The sequence below is a fragment of the Wasmannia auropunctata genome, unplaced genomic scaffold (genome assembly GCF_000956235.1).
Source record: "Wasmannia auropunctata unplaced genomic scaffold, wasmannia.A_1.0 LD335985.1, whole genome shotgun sequence".
Taxonomy (NCBI): Eukaryota; Metazoa; Arthropoda; class Insecta; order Hymenoptera; family Formicidae; genus Wasmannia; species Wasmannia auropunctata.
In genome coordinates, this window is record NW_012026905.1 from 1,693,188 (window position 1) to 1,712,343 (window position 19,156).

General features: G+C 35.6%; 3 protein-coding genes across 7 annotated transcripts in view; 2 read left to right on the forward strand and 1 right to left on the reverse strand.

The window, feature by feature from the left end:
* LOC105454541 (ankyrin repeat and KH domain-containing protein mask) overlaps positions 1-3,638 on the forward strand; it is a 4,669-nt gene extending 1,031 nt beyond the window's left edge. The window contains exons 2-5 of the mRNA XM_011697213.1: positions 5-607; positions 865-934; positions 1,160-1,385; positions 1,857-3,638. Coding sequence (XP_011695515.1) covers positions 5-607; positions 865-934; positions 1,160-1,385; positions 1,857-2,298 — 1,341 coding nt within the window. The 3' untranslated portion in view covers positions 2,299-3,638. The remainder of the gene's footprint in view (positions 1-4; positions 608-864; positions 935-1,159; positions 1,386-1,856) is intronic.
* Positions 3,639-4,702: 1,064 nt separating this feature from the next.
* On the forward strand, positions 4,703-9,724 carry LOC105454501 (protein smoothened). 2 transcript variants are annotated; one of them, XM_011697148.1, is made up of 8 exons: positions 4,703-4,918; positions 5,227-5,550; positions 5,981-6,421; positions 6,552-6,724; positions 6,798-7,144; positions 7,334-7,535; positions 7,752-7,922; positions 7,998-9,724. In XM_011697148.1, the coding sequence occupies exons 2-8, from the start codon at positions 5,227-5,229 to the stop codon at positions 9,277-9,279; spliced, it is 2,940 nt and encodes a 979-aa protein (XP_011695450.1). In that variant the 5' UTR covers positions 4,703-4,918; the 3' UTR covers positions 9,280-9,724. The 2 variants fall into 2 exon arrangements, with proteins under 2 accessions (XP_011695450.1, XP_011695451.1); XM_011697149.1 differs by having other exon boundaries at positions 8,022-9,724.
* Positions 9,725-10,630: 906 nt separating this feature from the next.
* The window catches only part of LOC105454503 (androgen-induced gene 1 protein-like), a 37,749-nt gene continuing 29,223 nt past the window's right edge, over positions 10,631-19,156 (reverse strand). For all 4 annotated transcript variants that reach the window (XM_011697155.1, XM_011697153.1, XM_011697154.1 and 1 more), the window contains 3 exons: positions 14,602-14,739; positions 12,368-12,585; positions 10,631-12,042 (listed from right to left, as the gene is read on the reverse strand). In XM_011697155.1, coding sequence (XP_011695457.1) covers positions 11,844-12,042; positions 12,368-12,585; positions 14,602-14,739 — 555 coding nt within the window. In that variant the 3' untranslated portion in view covers positions 10,631-11,843. The remainder of the gene's footprint in view (positions 12,043-12,367; positions 12,586-14,601; positions 14,740-19,156) is intronic.

Here is a 19,156-nt window from a genome sequence, read left to right on the forward strand (position 1 = left end):
AGAGAGAGAGAGAGAGAGGGGCGGGAGGGGTGATCGAGGAAGTTGTCGGCCGGGGGATCAGGACGTCGGAAGTGGAGCGAGAGGTTCGGTGTGCTCGTTTGTGGCATACGTACGTGAATCGCGACTTTCTGGTAGAGTCTCCCGACTTATCCGGGACACAAACGTGACACAGATCGTGTATAAACCGATGGACGACGTTGCGGACTCGCGGGGGCGAGAGGCGACGCCGCTGTCCGGCCACAGCAGCCAAGGTGGTAGTGTTGCGTGTTTCAATGTAAACATGACGTCGGTAGACTCGGGAGTGGAGACCGGGAACGATTCGAACGACAGCTCGACCGTCCAGCAGGACGGGCAGCAGCACCAACAGCAGCAGCAGCAGCAGCAGCAAGTCGCCGCTAGCCAGGTCGTCGGCAGTCACGGCGTCACGGCGTCCGTCGACACGGATCACTCCGCCTCCGGGGAATTTCCTAAACTGGGCATGTACGACTGGACGTGTACGACTTTAATAGATCCACTCCATTTCGTCCAGGACGAGAGCGCTGTGCTGTCACACAGGCACAACGTGGGCGCAAACAAGCTCAAGATGAACGCGATCAATCACGCCGAGGTATGTTTATTTTGTCGTTGCTACACGTCGGCAAACGTTGCCGCGAGTTGCAGAACGACGAGCAAAGAGCTCGTCCGAAAGATTCTTCCACGTAGAAATGCCAAGTGAAAATGAGAGATAACAATGGAAGATTGTTTAATAGAATCCTCATTAAGTCGTTAATTACCTTCAATATAAATTTTCTGTCGAATATAGCTGTTAGTATAATTTAAAAAAAACTATAAATACTGGATTGAAAGATTATTGTGTTGTTTCAGATGATAAAAATATTACGGACAGCAGCGGCAGCTGGTAATACTCAAAAGACTGGCGAGTTATTGACAACCCGTAAGTATTCTTATAGAATTTCATCTATTTACATTTTGGCTATTTTCTATCTTTATATTTTATTTTAATTTTCAAAGAAAATAACGTTTTTTTCCGTATTATTTCTTTAAATCTTTTAAAAAAGTTTTTTGAGTTGTTTCAAACAAATGTTAATTTATATAAATAATTTCCTGATAGAGGTATTAAGTGTTATTCCATATAATAATAATAATTTTAATGTCACAGCTGATTTCTATCGCCCTAAGATAAGAGAACGTGTCTTTCGTTCATGGCGCAGATGGCATCACACCTTTGGCTTGAGCGAATGGCAAACCGAACGTAATCAACGAAGGATGCGGTTGGCCGCTACCACGAATAATATAAGTTGGATGAAGAGACTCTTGGAGTACGGCGTGTCGCCTAACAATCACGACAGTCACGGGCGAACTCCCCTTCACATTTCAGCTTGCAGGTAATTTATGTATTTAAAATATAATCCGAGAAACCCGTGTATGCATTTTTTTCTATAAAATAAGATAAACAGTACGTTTGAAAGTAGAGCTTCTCGAATCAATTTATTAATGAAGTTATTACGTATTTTTCTTGAGATATTTAATAAGAGTCCATCTACAATGAGAATAGCAAGCCGTAAGCCGTAAAAAATTGACCAATCCTAGTGGATTATTCTTCTCATTTTCGATTGATTAGTTAATTTTTGACGCCCCACGACTTACTACTTCCATTGTAGACGGCTCTTAAAATGCGGCGTCTACAATAAGACTTAAGATTTAAGAAAATTGGCCAATCACCATCGATTACTCTTCTCGCGTGAGATAAATAATCGACTATGATTGATCAATTTTTTTTAAATCTTAAGTCTCATTGTAGACGACGCTTAGTAAGGCTCAAAATTAAGTTAATGTTTAAACCTTCTTTGTCACAGGGGTTATACGGAAATAGTCCGCTTATTGCTAGAAAACGGCGCAGACCCGAATCAGCGTGACTGCATAGGAAACACACCGCTGCATCTGGCCACGGTTAACAGCAAACTGTCGGTAGTGACGCTACTCTTGACAGCCGGCACTGACGTACTCGCGCTAGACTCGTACGGCTATAATCCACTGCAGTTGGCAAAAACGAAAATGAGGATGCTGCAACGAAGTTTCAATTGCAACAATGAGGATATGCTTAAGATCAAGGAGGAGATGCATAATGTAATCCACATGTTAATGGCGTATCTGCAGAAGCAGAAGAATATGCGAGAACAGGTGGAGACGTTGAGCAACTTTTACTCGCGTCTTTCCTTGTCCAATACCACGGATCAGGTTCAAGGTGACGTTAAGGATTTACTGGCGAACATAAATGCTCTCAGTATAACTGGCTAAAACATGGACTGGCTAATCATAAGTAAGATATGCTATTGTAATATTATACACACTGTTTATCAAAATTTAGTGACATTTTTATTTGAGAAAGAAAAACTTAAAAGTGTGTATTATGTCTTTATGTGTGTCCACGCGAACGACTGCGCTGCGACTTTATCCGAAAATGTAATCATTTTCCATGTTTTGCAAAGAATTTTTTTTTTTAATTGGCATACTTATAAAAAGTCGTTTGTGAAGAATTTGGCTACCTCTAAAACATGTTTGATTTTAATGTGTATTTTAAAAATATTAATCTTTTGACACCCGGGAGTAATTATAGTTTATTTCTATGTTTATTTCGGAAACTACCAGTTCGATCTTCACGAAACTTGATATGTGAGGGTGTTTTTAATGCCCTTTCCGATTTTGAAGTAAAAAATTTGAAATTTAAAATGGCGGATCTAAAATCGAAGCAAAGATAAAATAATAAAAAATTAAAAAATTGTACGATTTTCAGGAAACTTGATTTAGGATGATTATTGTACTATCATTGAGTTTGAGATCAAGAATGTGAAAATCAAAATGGATCCAATATGAAGATGATTAGTATACTTGTTCTTTGCCTTTTCTATTCGGCACATTCCGCTCTTTTGAATTTTTTAATTTTGTGGTCAGATTCGAATTCAGGCAATTCAGCGATCTCGAAAACTTTTATAAATCTAGAATTTCCATAACTGACTTCTTTAACCTCCAGGCCTTAAAGGTTTAAAATACTTGTAATTTAAGAAAGAAAGAAGCTTAAATAATTAAGATTAATTCTCGTTTAATTTTTTACATAATTACATTAATAGAGCGGACGAAAATTATTATATAGCATTTTCAATATTTCTGGATTAAAATTTAGTAATTGATGAATGCATGATAAACAATTCTAACAGAAAGCGAGAGAGAGAAATTTTTCTTGTACGATTGGTTTTTTTAAATATAAAAAAGACTGTATATAGACTGGTCCTGTGCAATAAATATTGAATTTCTTTTGAATTGCTCATGTGCTCGTGACTAGTGGAAGACAAATTATAATGTAATTTGAATATTGTGTATCTATAGTTACATAATTAAGACTTTGGATATAAAACATAGATAAATAAAATGTTTCCGAGAAAATAAATGAGAAAGAAAATGATGTAAACAGTTTTGCTCTTTTTTTTGGATTTATAGTCTCCGATAGTCTTTATAGGAAAAAATGTAAATAGGTTTCATAATCATTTTACAAATATCTTCTGTACATAGTCCATTCTTAATAATGTAACTTTGCGAAGTGTAAAAAAATAAGAGCATTATAAATAAAAACATTCTATATATATTACAATTTTTTGATCCTTGCACTTGTTATATATACAAATCTGCCATTCTATTATTCTGTCATTCTGATTTTAACTCATCGACATCAAGTGATAAATTAAGTAATTTAATTAAATTTTTTTTTATATTAACAATTTTGCCACTTGATTGTCCGAACCACATTTTATGTCTATTTGCTCTTTTCACGATAAATCGATATACAGCATTATTATATATTTTGATAGAAACATTGGATAATGTGTATCAATGTGTGTGTTGTCATCGACGAAATATTATTAAAGATCGACATTTTTATGAGTTAGAACATCTTGAATATACTCAAAATAATGATTGTTAAACAATTAGCCAACAATAATAATAATATTAATTTTATGATTTATTATTGAGCCAATATTTTTTAGACATGTAATATATATTTACAACTTGCTAATAGTTAATTTTAGTTTAAAATTGCATTTTTATAGTTGTCATCATCCACGTTTGAGGAACCATAAAGATGATAACAGTAAAAGAAAAAATTGTAATTTTGCAGCATTATATATAATATATATTATAGCATTATAGAGTATACTTAAAGCATTTATGTATAAAAAAAATAATTCTTTTAATAATGCATTATACATATTAATCATAAATTTATATCAGTGATCGATAATACTGACACTCCAATTACTTTTCCGCCCCCCCTCCCTCGGTCTCTTTGTCTCAAAAATTTGCGACCAGAATCGATGGTCTTTAAATTAATAGTAGGTATCTCGTCGATAGAATTGTAAACAAATTTTTTTTTTAAATTAACAATTTGCTAACAATTTTTAGTATTACATTTTTAATACTTACATGATTTAAGAAATATAAATCAAGCGACGTAGGAGAAGACCCTCGCGCCGAAACGTGGAGATAGTTACGGTCCTTCTTCTTTGCCACCCTCTCCAAATTCGGCGGGTTCGACCTTGATCCTTGATTACCTCGCGCGTAGCGGCGACTGCTTAAAAGCGAGCGACGCGGGTAGCGTGCTGCCATCGGTGAGCAATGCACGTGACCGGTTGTGTAGCGTGCATTCAAACTTCAGAAAGGCGAGGGGGAGAAGCGGCATCGTGGGTGGTCCGCCGTGGTGCGCCGACCCGGGTACGCGACGCGCGTTGTGTGGTCCGGCTGATTCGAGTGTGGTGCGGCTTGGTGCGGCTGTCGCGTAGAAGATGCGAGACGCTCCGCCCGAGCGAAGCACAGGACTCTGTCGCGTGGTTAACCGGGATAGATTCGTCAGCCCGATCGTACGAAGGTACAACGCCGTCCCTCGCCGCGAAATCCCATTGTTTATTCCGCGCGTTTACCTCCATGTGACACTCCGTTTTCGAGAGTAATTAATCATCGTTCGATCTAACACCACCTCGTGGTGGAGGCGTCGCGTGAAGAAACTTGTGTGCAAAAGAGAAAGAAATGAAAGATCGAGAGAAGCCTCCTTTTTTTTGTCCCTCCTCTCGTAAAAGGGACGAGAGAAAAGAGATCGCTTGCGCTTTTTTTTTTTTGCTTACATTTTCTCAAATCACTTAAATTCCGAATGTGAAAAACTTGTTTTCCAACTCGCAGATGATACTCCTGCTGTTCGCCTGCTGCCTGCTGCTCTGCAACGGCTCGCCTTTGGAACTGGAGCATGGATTTGCGGCCGGCAACGACGGCGGCGAGAACGGCACGGGGAAGGTTGTGGACCTGAGTCGGAGAATGAAAGTCGGGGAGTCCAACTATCTGTTGGACAGGTATCCCATAGGCGAACTGTCACCGGACACCTCGGCCTGCCGCAGACCCGCCAAATGTGTCCCGCTGATTAAAAGTACTTGTATGGGTACGAAATTACCTTACGCTTTTACCACTTTGGACCTCATACCAGAGCGCGTAACTCAAGACATTATTGAGGTAGATAACATTATGTTTATATATTCTTTGCATTAGTAATGTTCGCTTGTTTTCTTTCCTCCTCGCGATAAAGCGTGACCTTTGCAAGAACGTATGCATGCAAGTCAGAAACTTAGCATTGCAAAGCTTTCTGAGGAATGAGACTATTTTGTTACCTATATAAACTTGGAAGTCTCAGGATTTGTATTTGAGATCGTCTCAGATATCTTTTCTCTTACTATGCATAAGCTTATATATCTTTCTATGCAATGATACGCAACGTTAAAAGATATAAGAATAATACATTTTGTTATATCAGCTGCATTTGAATATATTTTCATTTTAGCTTTTAACATATTTCTTAACAAGTTGCCCGTCTATATATTATTCTTCTTTTTTTTCTGCACTGAGAAAACATTACATCTACCTATACGTATCTTTTTACTTTCAGGAAAGATTGTACTTGTTGCAAGCTTTGAAACATGTGCCAAAATGCTGGGCAGTCGTTCAACCATTTTTGTGCTCGTTATTCATGCCGAAGTGCACCAACGACGTAGTCGAATTGCCGCCTCAAGAGATGTGCAAGATGGTGTCGGGACCCTGCAGGATGCTGATAAACCACACGATATGGCCGAGTTTCGCGAAGTGCGACAATACGAAATTGTTCCCGCGATCATGCCAGAATGACATTAGGGAATTAAAATTCAATATATCGGGCAAATGTCTGAAACCTCTTGTACCTACCGACAACGCTCTTTCGATCTTCGACGGAGTGGAGGGCTGTGGAACGCAGTGCTACGATCCGTTATACACGCCCGATGAACACAATCAAATACACTCGTTCATCATATGGGCCGCAAGCATCTGCTGCACTTTCAATTTATTCACCATTGTGAGTGGCATGAAAAAATTTTAAATAATATACTTGTATACTAATATAATTGTATCATTTATATTTTGTATTTATACTTTATATATTGTATTATATTTGTATTTATATTTTATATTTACACGTTTCCCAGATAACATTTTTGATAGATTGGAGAAGCGCAAACAGGTATCCGGCTGTGGTAATATTTTATATCAATGCCTGTTTCATGGTGTCTTGCATTGGCTGGCTGGTTCAATTCACACCTGGCAGCAGGGACGTAATTGTATGCCGCAAAGATGGAACGTTAAGGACGAAAGAACCGAGGTACGTTTCACGAGATACACCGTACGTGTGGTCTTCGCGTAGATCTGATCTCACAAGATATTATTTTTTACAGCGGGGAGAATCTATCGTGCGTCGTCGTCTTCGTCCTTGTGTATTATTCCCTAATGGCAGCCGTGGTGTGGTCCGTTATATTCACGTACGCTTGGCACAACGTGAACTTGCGAGCGTTCGGCAAGATAGATTGGCAAGATCGGGTGGACAAAAAGAGTGCTTACTTTCATCTGATCGCTTGGTGCGTGCCACTCGTTTTGACAGTCGCGATCATGGCGTTGGGCCGAATTGACGGCAACAGCATGATGGGAATTTGCTTCGTGGGTTACGCCGATCACGTGGCGAAGATCTTCGTGCTGGGTCCCGTGTTACTTGCTGTACTAATAGGAGGATATTTTATATGCAGAGGTAGATTTCGTTTCTTATTGTTTGTGTATTTATATCGATATATGATGATATTAAATTTTTACTCATTTTTTTTTAATGCTTTCTGTATTAGTCTACATCGTGAGTATTAATGTATTATTGTATAATGTATTGAAGAATTATTTTTGCATCTAGAACATACAATATCACATGTATTTTATTTTATTTTAGGGCTCTACATGCTTATTCACGCGGAAATAATCGATCAAGCGTTCATGTCTGAAAGAGATAAATCGAAGATAAATCAAAATTGTGTTAGAATAGGGCTCTTTTCAATAGCTACTCTTGCAGCTGTTGTTGTAACATTTTACTGCCACATTTACGAAATTGAGAATTTACAGGAGTGGCAACAAAGCTTCAGAAGCTACATGATGTAAGGGAACTTTAATACATATATATATTTTTTTTTTTTCAAAATATATATTTCATATAATATAACAGTAAATTTTTATTTTATTTTATAATAGTAAATCCTATATAAATATGTAGTATCTGAACTCTAATCGTCCTCCAGACGTATTAATTATTATATATAATGCTATATTATCTAAATGTGATGTAAATGTAATCTAATTGCATTTGTTTAAAGATGCACGATTGTGACAAAATATGCGGACGTATCTGAATGTAAAATGAGCATGAGGCCTAGCACAGGTAAACTGCAATTGCATTTGCTTGCATTATTTTCCATTGGCATACTTAATTCCTCGTGGATATGGACTAGCTCGACGGTCGACATATGGTGCAGATTTTTAAGAAGGTAAATTTCAATAGACTATACTAGATACTTACTGTGTTGACTCGTCGTTGTTGCTATCAATGCGACTCTGAGTAGCATGTGTTTCCTCCTCGTTTGCAGGATCTTCAATCGCGAATCTGAGGAGATTCCCATAAGACTGAGCAAGCACAAGCTCATCGCGCATTTGTTCGCGAATCGAAAGACGTTCAACAAGGCCGGCCGTTTGTCAATAAGTTTCCACAACACCCACGCGGATCCGGTTGGACTGAACTTCGATCTCAATTCCGCGGCGTCGCAGGACATCAGCAGCACTTGGGCGGCTGCCTTGCCCAAATTAGTGACGCGAAGGGGCGCGCTAGTCGGCGGCACTGCGGGATCGGTGTCCAGTAACAGACGGAACTCGGGGGATTCCGAGATCAGCTGTAGCTACCAATGGGTCTCCATGGAGTCCCGACGAAACTCTCTGGACTCGCAGATATCCGTGCAGATCGCGCAGGTGAAGACAACGCGGAAGGTTGGTGCGAGCCGGTCGCGCGGTCGCCGCGGGAAGAACAGAAGGGATTTCGGGAAATCCCGACCGGCCAAAGTCGATCCGCTCTCCAGGAGAGGCAGCACCACGTCTCAGGACAGTCAGCTGATGACTCAAGTTCCAATTCAGATGCCCAATATGGGCAGAAGACTGGGAAACGCCGGACTGGACGAGCGAGCCTTGAAAATTGTCGACACTAAGAACACGGGCATGCTTTTGCCCTTTTTGTTGAGAAGGCAGAGCGCCAGTGACGAAAATTTAAGCAGCGAGGAGAAGAGGCGAGATTTGGCCGACAAGGAGAACGTCGATATAGAAATGGGCAACATGGAGAAGGAGGACGAGCAGGACAGTGACAGCGAGGGCAGTCAGTCGGAGGACGAGGTGGCGATGTTGGATCCGGAGAACGCGCACGAGCGCAAGAAGAATAAAGAGCGTGGCAATAAGAATTGCAAGACTTACAATCATGAAGGCGATAGAAGAAGTCGCGAGGGCGGTCACAGGGGCAAGTACGTTTTGCAGGACGAAGCTATGTTCAAGCATCTGCTGCAGGAGGCTAGCGATATTAAGGCGAAGAACGAAAACGAGAAGAAAGAGGCGTACAGGAAAGCTGTGATGAGCGACTTGGATTCTAGTCTCACCTCGTGTTATCCAGAGTTGACGAGATTGCTGCAGGGCGACGGACAGACCAACGCCAGGGAGATGGCGACGCAGACTTCGCTGCCGCTCGATATACTAGAGATGGAAGAGTTGAAGCAGAGCATCGACGAGATAATCAATAGCAGACACTGCAGTTCTAAGGGAACTCAAATATCACCACAATTGAAAAAAAATAAGAATATCACGACGTAAGACTGAGAACTGTTTTTTTTTTGTTCTTTTAAGTATACTGAAAAATGTCTGTGCAAGATAGATATCATTTATCGAATTAGTAAAAATTATTGCATCGCTGATCCAATTATATTTCTTCTCTCGTCGCTTTTATCATCGTTATAGTATTTTTTGAACAAAAACGAGACAAGCATTGACTTTTATCGATTGTTTTTGACGTTAAGTGATATACAATAATGAAATGATGATGCAATAACGAAAGTGCTAAAAAAGGGTTAAATAATACCGCTTGAGAAGATATGTAGATACAACAATACATATAAATATTTTTCCACATTTTATTATTATCACTAAAATAGTAATCAAATCTTAGTACACTATCCATAACTGACAACTCGCATCGAGTGCTCTAGGTAATTAATTTTTAACTTGTGATGATACTAGAATATTAAATATATCACGTTGTACATATTTTCCCGCAAGAGTGAATACTATTGTATTTCTAATATTGTATATTTTCCAATGTTTTATAAGAATGTATCGAACATTCTATGAGAGTAAGATATTCTATGTGAATGTGCTTGTGTATATGTGTGTATGAGCGAATACGTTTTTATACATTCAGTTTTTTAACAAGTGCCTGAGTAAAACGCGTTTTATAATTTTCTACATTACTGATCTATAAATTAATGGCTATTTTGAGGGAAAAAAAATTCGTTTATTCATTTAATATAATTGTAATTTGAATTACAATTATATAATTTGAATTGTATTTTGAATTATCTTCAAATTACGATTATATTAAATTAGTAAATAAATATAATTGTAATATGAATGTAATTCAAATTACAATTATAACTAATAGGTGATTTACTTTTGTAATAGCCACATTTTATAGTTACAGGCAAGCAAATCAAATTACTTTTATATATGTAATATATATATATATATATATATATATATATATATATATATATACATACATACATATATAAGTATATATCGCTAATACGAAACTGTAAAATCGTATGGTTTGTCAAATATTTACGGCTAGTACAAATGTCTACTGAAAAGTACTAATTATAAACTGTCTCTTTGTATCATTACATTTTATACATATTTTGTAATAATTATTAATATATTTATGAGTACTCTACTTTTACGTATCGCGTTTTTCTTTCCAATATTTATCATATTACCCTAATTATTCTCTCAGTATTTTTAAACATTTCTAAAATTTCACTATTACAATATGTATACGCGGAATACGAAAATGTATATTACTTTCTCTTCCAACGTGTTAAAGTTCATTGATTGCATTTAAGTTAGATATCTTTCCTTTTTCGTCTCTCAAGAAAAATCAGAAATAAAATTATCGTCATTTACATTTTTATTATAGCATATCGAACCATTAGTGAGACATACTTCTGTAAACAATGCATATTTCTTATGCGATGACATACATATACACGTTCCAATTTAAACTACATCTCTGGCAGGAGACAGATGTCAAAAGTGTCTATCCATTGAACATATTTAATAAAACTTCTAGGAAAATATATGTTGCGACAATCAATATCAATTCTTAGGCCATTACGTATTATTATAAATTACTCGCTGAATTAAACTGTAATATAATCATATACATGGGTATAATCATATACTTTCGCCTCCCAACGTCGGAGTTAAAAATCTTCTTTTCCGTAAACGCACTAGAGGTTTTCGCCAAGGCACTTCTCACTTGTAGCAAGAAAATGTCTTCGGCGCCAACGTTATCCCGGGATGATCGGTACATTACGATCGGTACATTTAAGATTCCCTCTCTCGTTCCGTCCGCCGTTTTTTCTACGTTTTCAAATCCGGCTCCACGCTCTCCGTTACCGCTACGTATTTTTTTCCTACACTCGATCACACAAATATATCTGGACTTTAGTTTCGGGGGCAAATTGTCACGTACGCTACATCGTACATACACATTATATATGCATTATATTACACACGTATTCTACGTGCACCGTATTATAATGTAGCCTTTATTGGTAAAAATAATAATATAATAGGTCGTTCGGCTACGAAAGTACAAAAATAAGTATTATCGTGGGCGAGGGAGAGGGAGGAGGAAAAAGGGGAGGAATTAATGTATGAGGTACGCATCGTTTCTTTTTTATTCGGCGCGGCGCGCGCAGGAGGATTAAAAAAAAGTGAGAGAAATAAATACGCTAATATACCCACGGATTAGTCTCCCCTTGGTCCGTAGTGATTGCGTAGAAATGCGTTGCACCTTACATGCTGCTCCTTTATGCTCACTCCGTGTTATCTCCACCGCGCCGGGTTAACGATCGCGCGCGAGCCTCAACACTCTGTTATACCCTAAACTGCGGCCTCGCATGCACATACACAGCACTAATAATTCTAAATGACATTTACATCCGGTACATCGTGCATGCTGCAACGGAGGGTGTAGAAAAGATCCATTTTTGTTTGTTTGTTGTGTGTGTGTGTGTTTATTCACCAACACCGCAGGCGGCAGGCAGATTGCGGTTTTTTTTATTTTTATATCACCCGTTAGGAACGCTTGGGCGAGGCTACTTGGATTTGGCGTGAGATTTTTTATGCTTTGTGTATTCGTTACCCCAGATGATGTTGTTCAGCGTCTCCCCGACGAAGTATAGGATCGTGCAGAACGTCAGCAGCACGGCGAAGAAGACGATCCGTAGCGGCTGCGTCAACACGTCCATCACGGGGTACACCCAGATGCCGCTTTTATAGTAGATTACGTGTATCCTGAAATCGTAAGATTCTAGCGTAATGCTCCGTGTGCACCTGGGCATAAGCGGGGCGTTTAGTTTCTTCCTTCCACGTTATATATGCCTTATGAGTTTCTCTACAACTTTCTTCTGGGGCGATTAAGAACCTCCAGAGAACTACTCCTATATCCTCGATAGATTACAAAATTACGTTACGCGCGTTAAAGTATATACCTCTCAGGTGCCCTCCCTCTAAACTCTGTATTACATAAAGATTACATACTGACACACTGATCTCCGTAACGTGTTATTATTATTACAACAAAGAAAAGCGGATACGCGATTAATTTCGTTTCACTCACCAGACTAAGTACGTGAGCATGAAGCTCGCGAGTATTCCGAGACTGTGGGATCGCTTGGGGTATTGCCGCGGCGCGACGATCATTTCTAACACGGTGGTCACCATGATCATCGTGTGCATTAAATGATTCAGCCACCATGGGAAGTACGGGTCCAGCGCTTTTGGCAACACCAGCTCACGATCCACGAACATCAACGCCCAGAAGGTCACGCCGACGAACTGCGAGGGAACAGAATTGGGCATTGTACATTCAAACGATTTTATGTTTATCGTTGTAAACAATATTCCCACAAATTGAAGATTACGTAAGATCTAGGATATGTATAGTAAAGTTTCACGATTCACGAATTCACGAATTTTTCATGCACGCGATAAGCCAATATTTGTATGTATAGAAACCGAGAATAAAATATTCTCTCCTTGAGAAAATGTCGCTTCATTTCAAATGTTTCAAATATTTACAGTTTAAGTTAATGTAATTATTTAATTTTTTTAAGTAAAAGTATAGAGTTGTTTAAATTTTAGAGAAGAATGTATGTACAAGGATTGACCAATAAATCAGATAGGAATCAAAGTTATGTCAGTGTTAACATTTTTATTTCTAAATATCAAGAGAAACTAAAATAAAACTATTATATAAATATTATATACTATTTACATAAAATATTACATACTATTATATAAATATTAATTTTTTCACATAAACGTTGAAACATTTATCCCAGCATTTTACAAGTCTAAATATTTCTTCGCGATAATTTTCTTTCAAAGATTCAATAAATCTTTGTTCTCAAATTTTTTTCTGATAAGAGATTTTAAACCTAGCGAAGAAATTTGATGAAGCGAGACTGTGCGATACGTGTTACAGAAGTAGAAAATTATGCAGATAAATTCTTTTTAAATTTAAATAAAAAATAGAGAAAAGGCTCATAAGAATAAAAATCAAAATAACTTAAACAAAGGAGCTGATAAGCCAAGCTAAGCGTTAATGATCTGATATATTTAATAATGATATAAACAACTAATAATTTTAAAATACAAAAAATAAATAAATACAAATCAAATATTTAAACGATTCGACTTTACAATAAATGGTTGTCATTACTGAAGAATTAAGCGCAAATACAAAGGTGATAAAATTGTCACTCGCATACGTTTCTCCAAGTTAGTCAGAAAATATCATAACCACATTGTGTGTAAGAGAATAATCCATACTTGTCATCATTATAAATAAATACTAGTGACCGTCCTTTAGACTAGATGTAATATCTTAATTATTCCATTTTTCTAGAATCTTAAGGAAATCAGATGTTAATGATAAGCAAAAGAACGCAACAACAATCGACCTTGTCAGATTGCATGCTCTGTCATTTTGATGACAATACAGTAATTAAACAGACGGACCATATATTCCTCTTAAGTGAAGAAATATTTCACGCATTATTTATTGTTAAGGTCGAAACATTTGAATATTTGACTTGTCTTCATTTTTTATATTTTAACATCATTAATTGTTTATATCATTATTGAATACAGATTACTATACAGCATTAACACTAACACTAATCTAGCTTGGCTCATTAGTTCCAATTTGTTTAATTTATTTTGAATTAAATTATTTTTACAAGAATTTTTCATCGGAAAAAAATTCGAGGACAAAGAGACAATGAAAACTACAGTATTTCGTGAAGGAACATTTAAACTTGTGATAAGCTGAGATAAATGCTTCAATTTAACGGCAAATATAAAAGAACAATTTATATATATATAGTTTTATTGTATTTTTATCTGAATTTTTAAAATAAAATTTTTTATACTTTGATTCGTATCTTATTTATCAGATAATCCTCGTATATTCAAGTAATATTTTTTATTGAACGCACAACACACATCGCGTTCGCGCTTTCGCGCAACGCGTTCATAAGACAGAAATGAGGAAAACACGTATTTGAAAGGAAAAACTCGCTTTTAGCATGCGATATGTTAAATGATAAACTTGTACGTCAATATATTTGAATTACGAATGCGCGCGGATACATTGTACGGTTCGTAAAAATAAAATCGATTTTTCTTTTTTCGAAAATGTTTCGAGCATGACAGTCTTTTTGCCGTTCTGACACACGCACATCAGATAATTAAAAGTCATAAGGATTCATATTTAAACCGACTACCGACTTTTTTTCATCGACTCAATATGGACAATACCATGAAAAAAAAATTAATTATACTACTCACCATAGCGATGGGAAACCCGAGACTCGCATGTAAGTAATCCTTCAACTTTCGCGTGAAGGGTGGCTTCTTGGGATTTAATGCGTTCGTGCCGAATAGATCGTTCAGAAGACATATCAAGAAGAATATCGTTTGCAGAATCTAGAACACAAGTGACATTTCGAAGCGCTTTAATTAACAAGTCAATAAATATTTTTAATGGCTGCCGCAGTAATTATAAATAGTTGTTTAAAATTAACTGTGGTATTATTGTATGTATATGCTACATGCATTCCACTGTTAGAACTGTTTCTAAACATACAACGTACATATGTATGTTTAATATATAATAAGTTTATTTTAAACACACGTATGTTTAAAAATCAATAGCATTGGGAATTAACATCTTAGTTGTATAATAGTTAGTAATCATAATGTCGTTACAGTTATTTTTTAGCAACAAATTGATAACAATACATTTTTTATTAGTAATAGTAATAATATAACGCAATTAAATTTTTTAGATAGCGGTCATTTTCTCAGCCGTGATAAAAAATATATTATATAATAATTAGAAGTTGAGAAATTTCAACGAGAAAGTGACTAAACAGGCGAATTTTAGACAAATACTTATAAAGCGAAAAGAGCGATTTTTATTATTTGTTTCGTTTGTTTTATAAACTTAAATTTAGTGTAAAAGAGACAAGTATTTATTCAGTCCTAAACAACGTATGTAAATTGCTATATATCGTAACGTGATATAAAAATATATAATATAATCATATATTTCATTACTTGATGTTTTTTTTTCGTTGTTTTCTTCATCAGGCAAGTAAAAGTCGATGGACTATGCCTTTCGATTTTCATCGTTTTCAACGCGGCAATTATTATTTGCATAATTTAACATTTAATTTACCGTACAACATCGATTAGATAAAGACATTGTTACAACGTTGTACAATGTAAGTGATAACATTGTTTAATGAATGGCTTATCGTTTCAAACGCACATTTATTGTACTGCGTGTATCATACATTAAAGAAGAATAACAAGATTAGCAAGTAAAAATCGAGAATATTTTATTTTATTTTATTTCAACATCGATATCAAAAACACAAAATGCAGAAAGATTAAACTTCTAAAAAGAAAGAAGAAAAAGACGTTTTAAAAGTACCAGTATAAAGTATAAATTTAAAAGTATAACTTTATAAAAACATATATCAGTCTTTGTTATTAAAATTTTTTCAGCTTATCATTTGAATTCTTTTGAGTCATATCGTCGAGATTTTTCGACCCTTTTTTTAATATACAATATTCATATAATGCACGACAATCGAATATGTCATACATTTCCAAATTGGCAATGTAATAATCGTATATAATTGATAAGTGTTTTTCGCAAACTATTGTCCGACTTACGATTTCATTTAGATCTAATATTGACATTTTAAGCTCAAGTATTTACCCATCAAACCGCTTAATCTACACCGTCCTTTTAAGCTTATCACGTGTCAATCCAACGATGATATGTGTCACGTGCAAGTCACCATGAATGACACTTCGACACGTTGACGAGCGCAAGAGGAAGCGATTTAATTATTTGCTCTCTCGATACTATTCAAGATTAAATAGCACATCTGAAGATCTTTGAAATTTCTTGAAAATGAAAATAAAAATCTTACAAAAGAGCTATTTCGATCATTAAGAAATAATTGACTTCATTCGATACTTTGTTTATCGCTATTATATTATAGTGATTGCCCGCTTATTTAATAATTAAAAAGCGAGCGAGTGAAACTCAGGCTAATTTAGAAATTGTAGAACTTATAGATGCTAATATTCCTCATTTTGTTAGATGAAACTGATTAATTCGAGTTAAACGAACGTTTCAGCGTAATTATCGATTGCACACGAGTGCAGTCTTGCGTGACCCGTGCCGCCTCCGTTTCGCTGCATAATATGAAGTGGTGCTTAAACAATTGAATTTTGCTCTTTACGAGCGGCCTGCTGGCGGCAATTCGAGCGTGAAATGGTCGAGTGTGTGTCATCGTTCAACAATAAGTGACAAAATGCTCGAACGTAATCTCGTCGAATGTAGAGTCACGCTTTTGGTTCAACGCCACGGAATAAATTGAGAGCTGCACTCGTCTCTTAACAAGTGTATTTTTTATTTGTGCTAGATAAATGTCAATTGAAAGATAAACAACATCAAAATGTAACAGTGTATTGAATGTGTCGCGTTCATTCATTTAGACGTGGCTTGAATGATGTATTTAGAAGCTTAGAGCTTTTAACCTTTGACAGTTCTTTAGATAACGATTATTTCTTTGAATTTTTAATTCTCTTTATTATACGCATACACGGAAAGAATTTTTTTTAATTTACCCTGCAAATCATGTTAATTAATTGGGACAATATAGTATTTAGGTAAATTTTACTGTGCACTACAATAAGATTTCGCAGTAAAATTTACCTAAATACTATATTGTCTCACAATTAACATGATTTTCAGGGTAAATTTTAAAAGAAAATTCTCTCCGTGTACATAGACTTTTTCTTACACGAGATAAGTATTTATCGGGAGACGCGGTAGCGGCTTTCGCCAAATATATTTTTTTTGTTTTATGACGATTTATGATTAGTATTACAATAAATGTGACACTATTACATACTTCTTCAAATTAATGTTTTAATAAAAATAACGATCGAAAAGTTAATAAAACTAATAGTTGCTATTTCTAAATAAATGACAGTGGACAGAAATGAAATAAATAAACAAAATATTATTTTTAAACTACATAGTGCAAAACAAATATATTTGTAAACATATAAAAATTAGCATTATAAAAAAACCGACAATTCGATTGGTTATTCAATTCATTGTCAATGATGTCGCAAGTTCAGAAATTGTTGGCATGAGTGGCGATTTCTATGAAAAAAACTGGCTTGAAAATCTTGAAAAATAAATACATATTAACGTTAGAAAGTGTAATTAATAACTTTCAAAAGAGCGATTGTGCAAGTTTATATGATCATTATTTCGAAAACATGTATATCATTAAACCTAGCTGAATTGTTAGTTTTTTTAATATTTGCAAGTTTACAAGTTTATATGTTTGTATGTTATATTTTTGTTGCACTATGTGCTAATAAAAACAGGTTTCTTCTATAACAGGTTTCTTTTTAGCACGATGTTCGATCTATTTCTTTCTGTCCATTCATTATAAAATAACAGTTATTTGGCTTCTCCATTATCGCCCTATATACGTCTCGCTACATTGAAAGGAAGGATTCTTTTGCAATTACCGATTGCACCGATAATAATCATTATAGATAAATATATCCCGTTTTCTAGGTTGCTGATTCGAGGAATATTATATCACCGTTTGTGATTTTTTGCGATCGCCCGGTATCTACTAGGTGGACGTGTCGGTTTTCACTATTATGTAACACGGCAATAAGGATATATTGCGTATACTAGATCTGCGATCGTAGAGAATCGGTTTTTGCGAAGAATACTTATAGAATTTCTCGCTGTAACATTATTCTATAGAAGATATAATAAGTAATTCTTTTTTTTTGCGCAGAGCAGGAAGAACAAGCAGGATGAGTGTATTTTGGAGTGGAAGAATGTCTTGACTAATGATCGCTGTACCAGGAACTGTGTGTACACGTTTTCATGTAACTAAAATTAATATCTTATTACGCATCATATTGTATAAATTGTTCCCGCGGAAGTAACGGTTCTTTGCGGATACACACTGAGAGAAAAATATTTTGTATTTGTGACTATAATTGCATGGTAAAAAAATTATGGTTAGCACTATTTTTATAGTTATTATTACTATAATGTTAGTAATGATAACCTTATATATATAGTTCTACAAAATATAAACAAAATGTATTATAATTTATAATGATTTCAAATATTAATATAGTAAAATATCAAAGAGACATATATGACAAATAAAATAAATATTTTTATGTAGTAAATGCAATTATAATAAATATAACTATTTTCTTAATAATTGCTTACTGTTTATATTGTAATAATAACTAAAAAATATGTAATCGAAAAAATAATATCAATCATAATGCATAATCATAATGTATTGTTAAAGCAGCTATATAATTTGCATGGTTAAATTAATTATAACTATAGTTGTCCCCAAAATTTACTATAAAATATAAATTATATTTAAATTATAGTAATTCCAGCTATATTTTTCTCTCAAGGCAGACAGGAAAAATATAATTGATAAAAGCTTTATAATAAGATATAAATAAGGTTCTCGTTACTATACGATTTCCGTCGGATCTTTGAAGTGAATCGCCGCGAGTTGAGACTTTGTTGCATTGTCATTTACGTACTGGCTTGTTTGTACTCCCCAATCAAATCGCGAGCGTAATAACAGTCTCGTGGAAAACCTGCGTTCCGATTCCTTCGGCGATTGTCGTAACGGTATCTCAGTGACAGCGCGAAAGGATCGATGCGTAGGGAGTGCGGGATGTGTTTGTGTGCAGCGTGCATGGAGGATGCCGACACCAAGGGACAAAGACTTCGCAAGACTTCATCAAT

Bases quoted from the DNA above. Each gene is read 5' to 3' on its own strand.
- LOC105454501 (XM_011697148.1), top strand. From the start codon at position 5,227: ATGATACTCCTGCTGTTCGCCTGCTGCCTGCTGCTCTGCAACGGCTCG. The intron at 6,422-6,551 runs GTGAGTGGCATG...CACGTTTCCCAG, and splicing joins CTTTCAATTTATTCACCATT to ATAACATTTTTGATAGATTG. The intron at 7,536-7,751 runs GTAAGGGAACTT...ATTTGTTTAAAG, and splicing joins AGCTTCAGAAGCTACATGAT to ATGCACGATTGTGACAAAAT.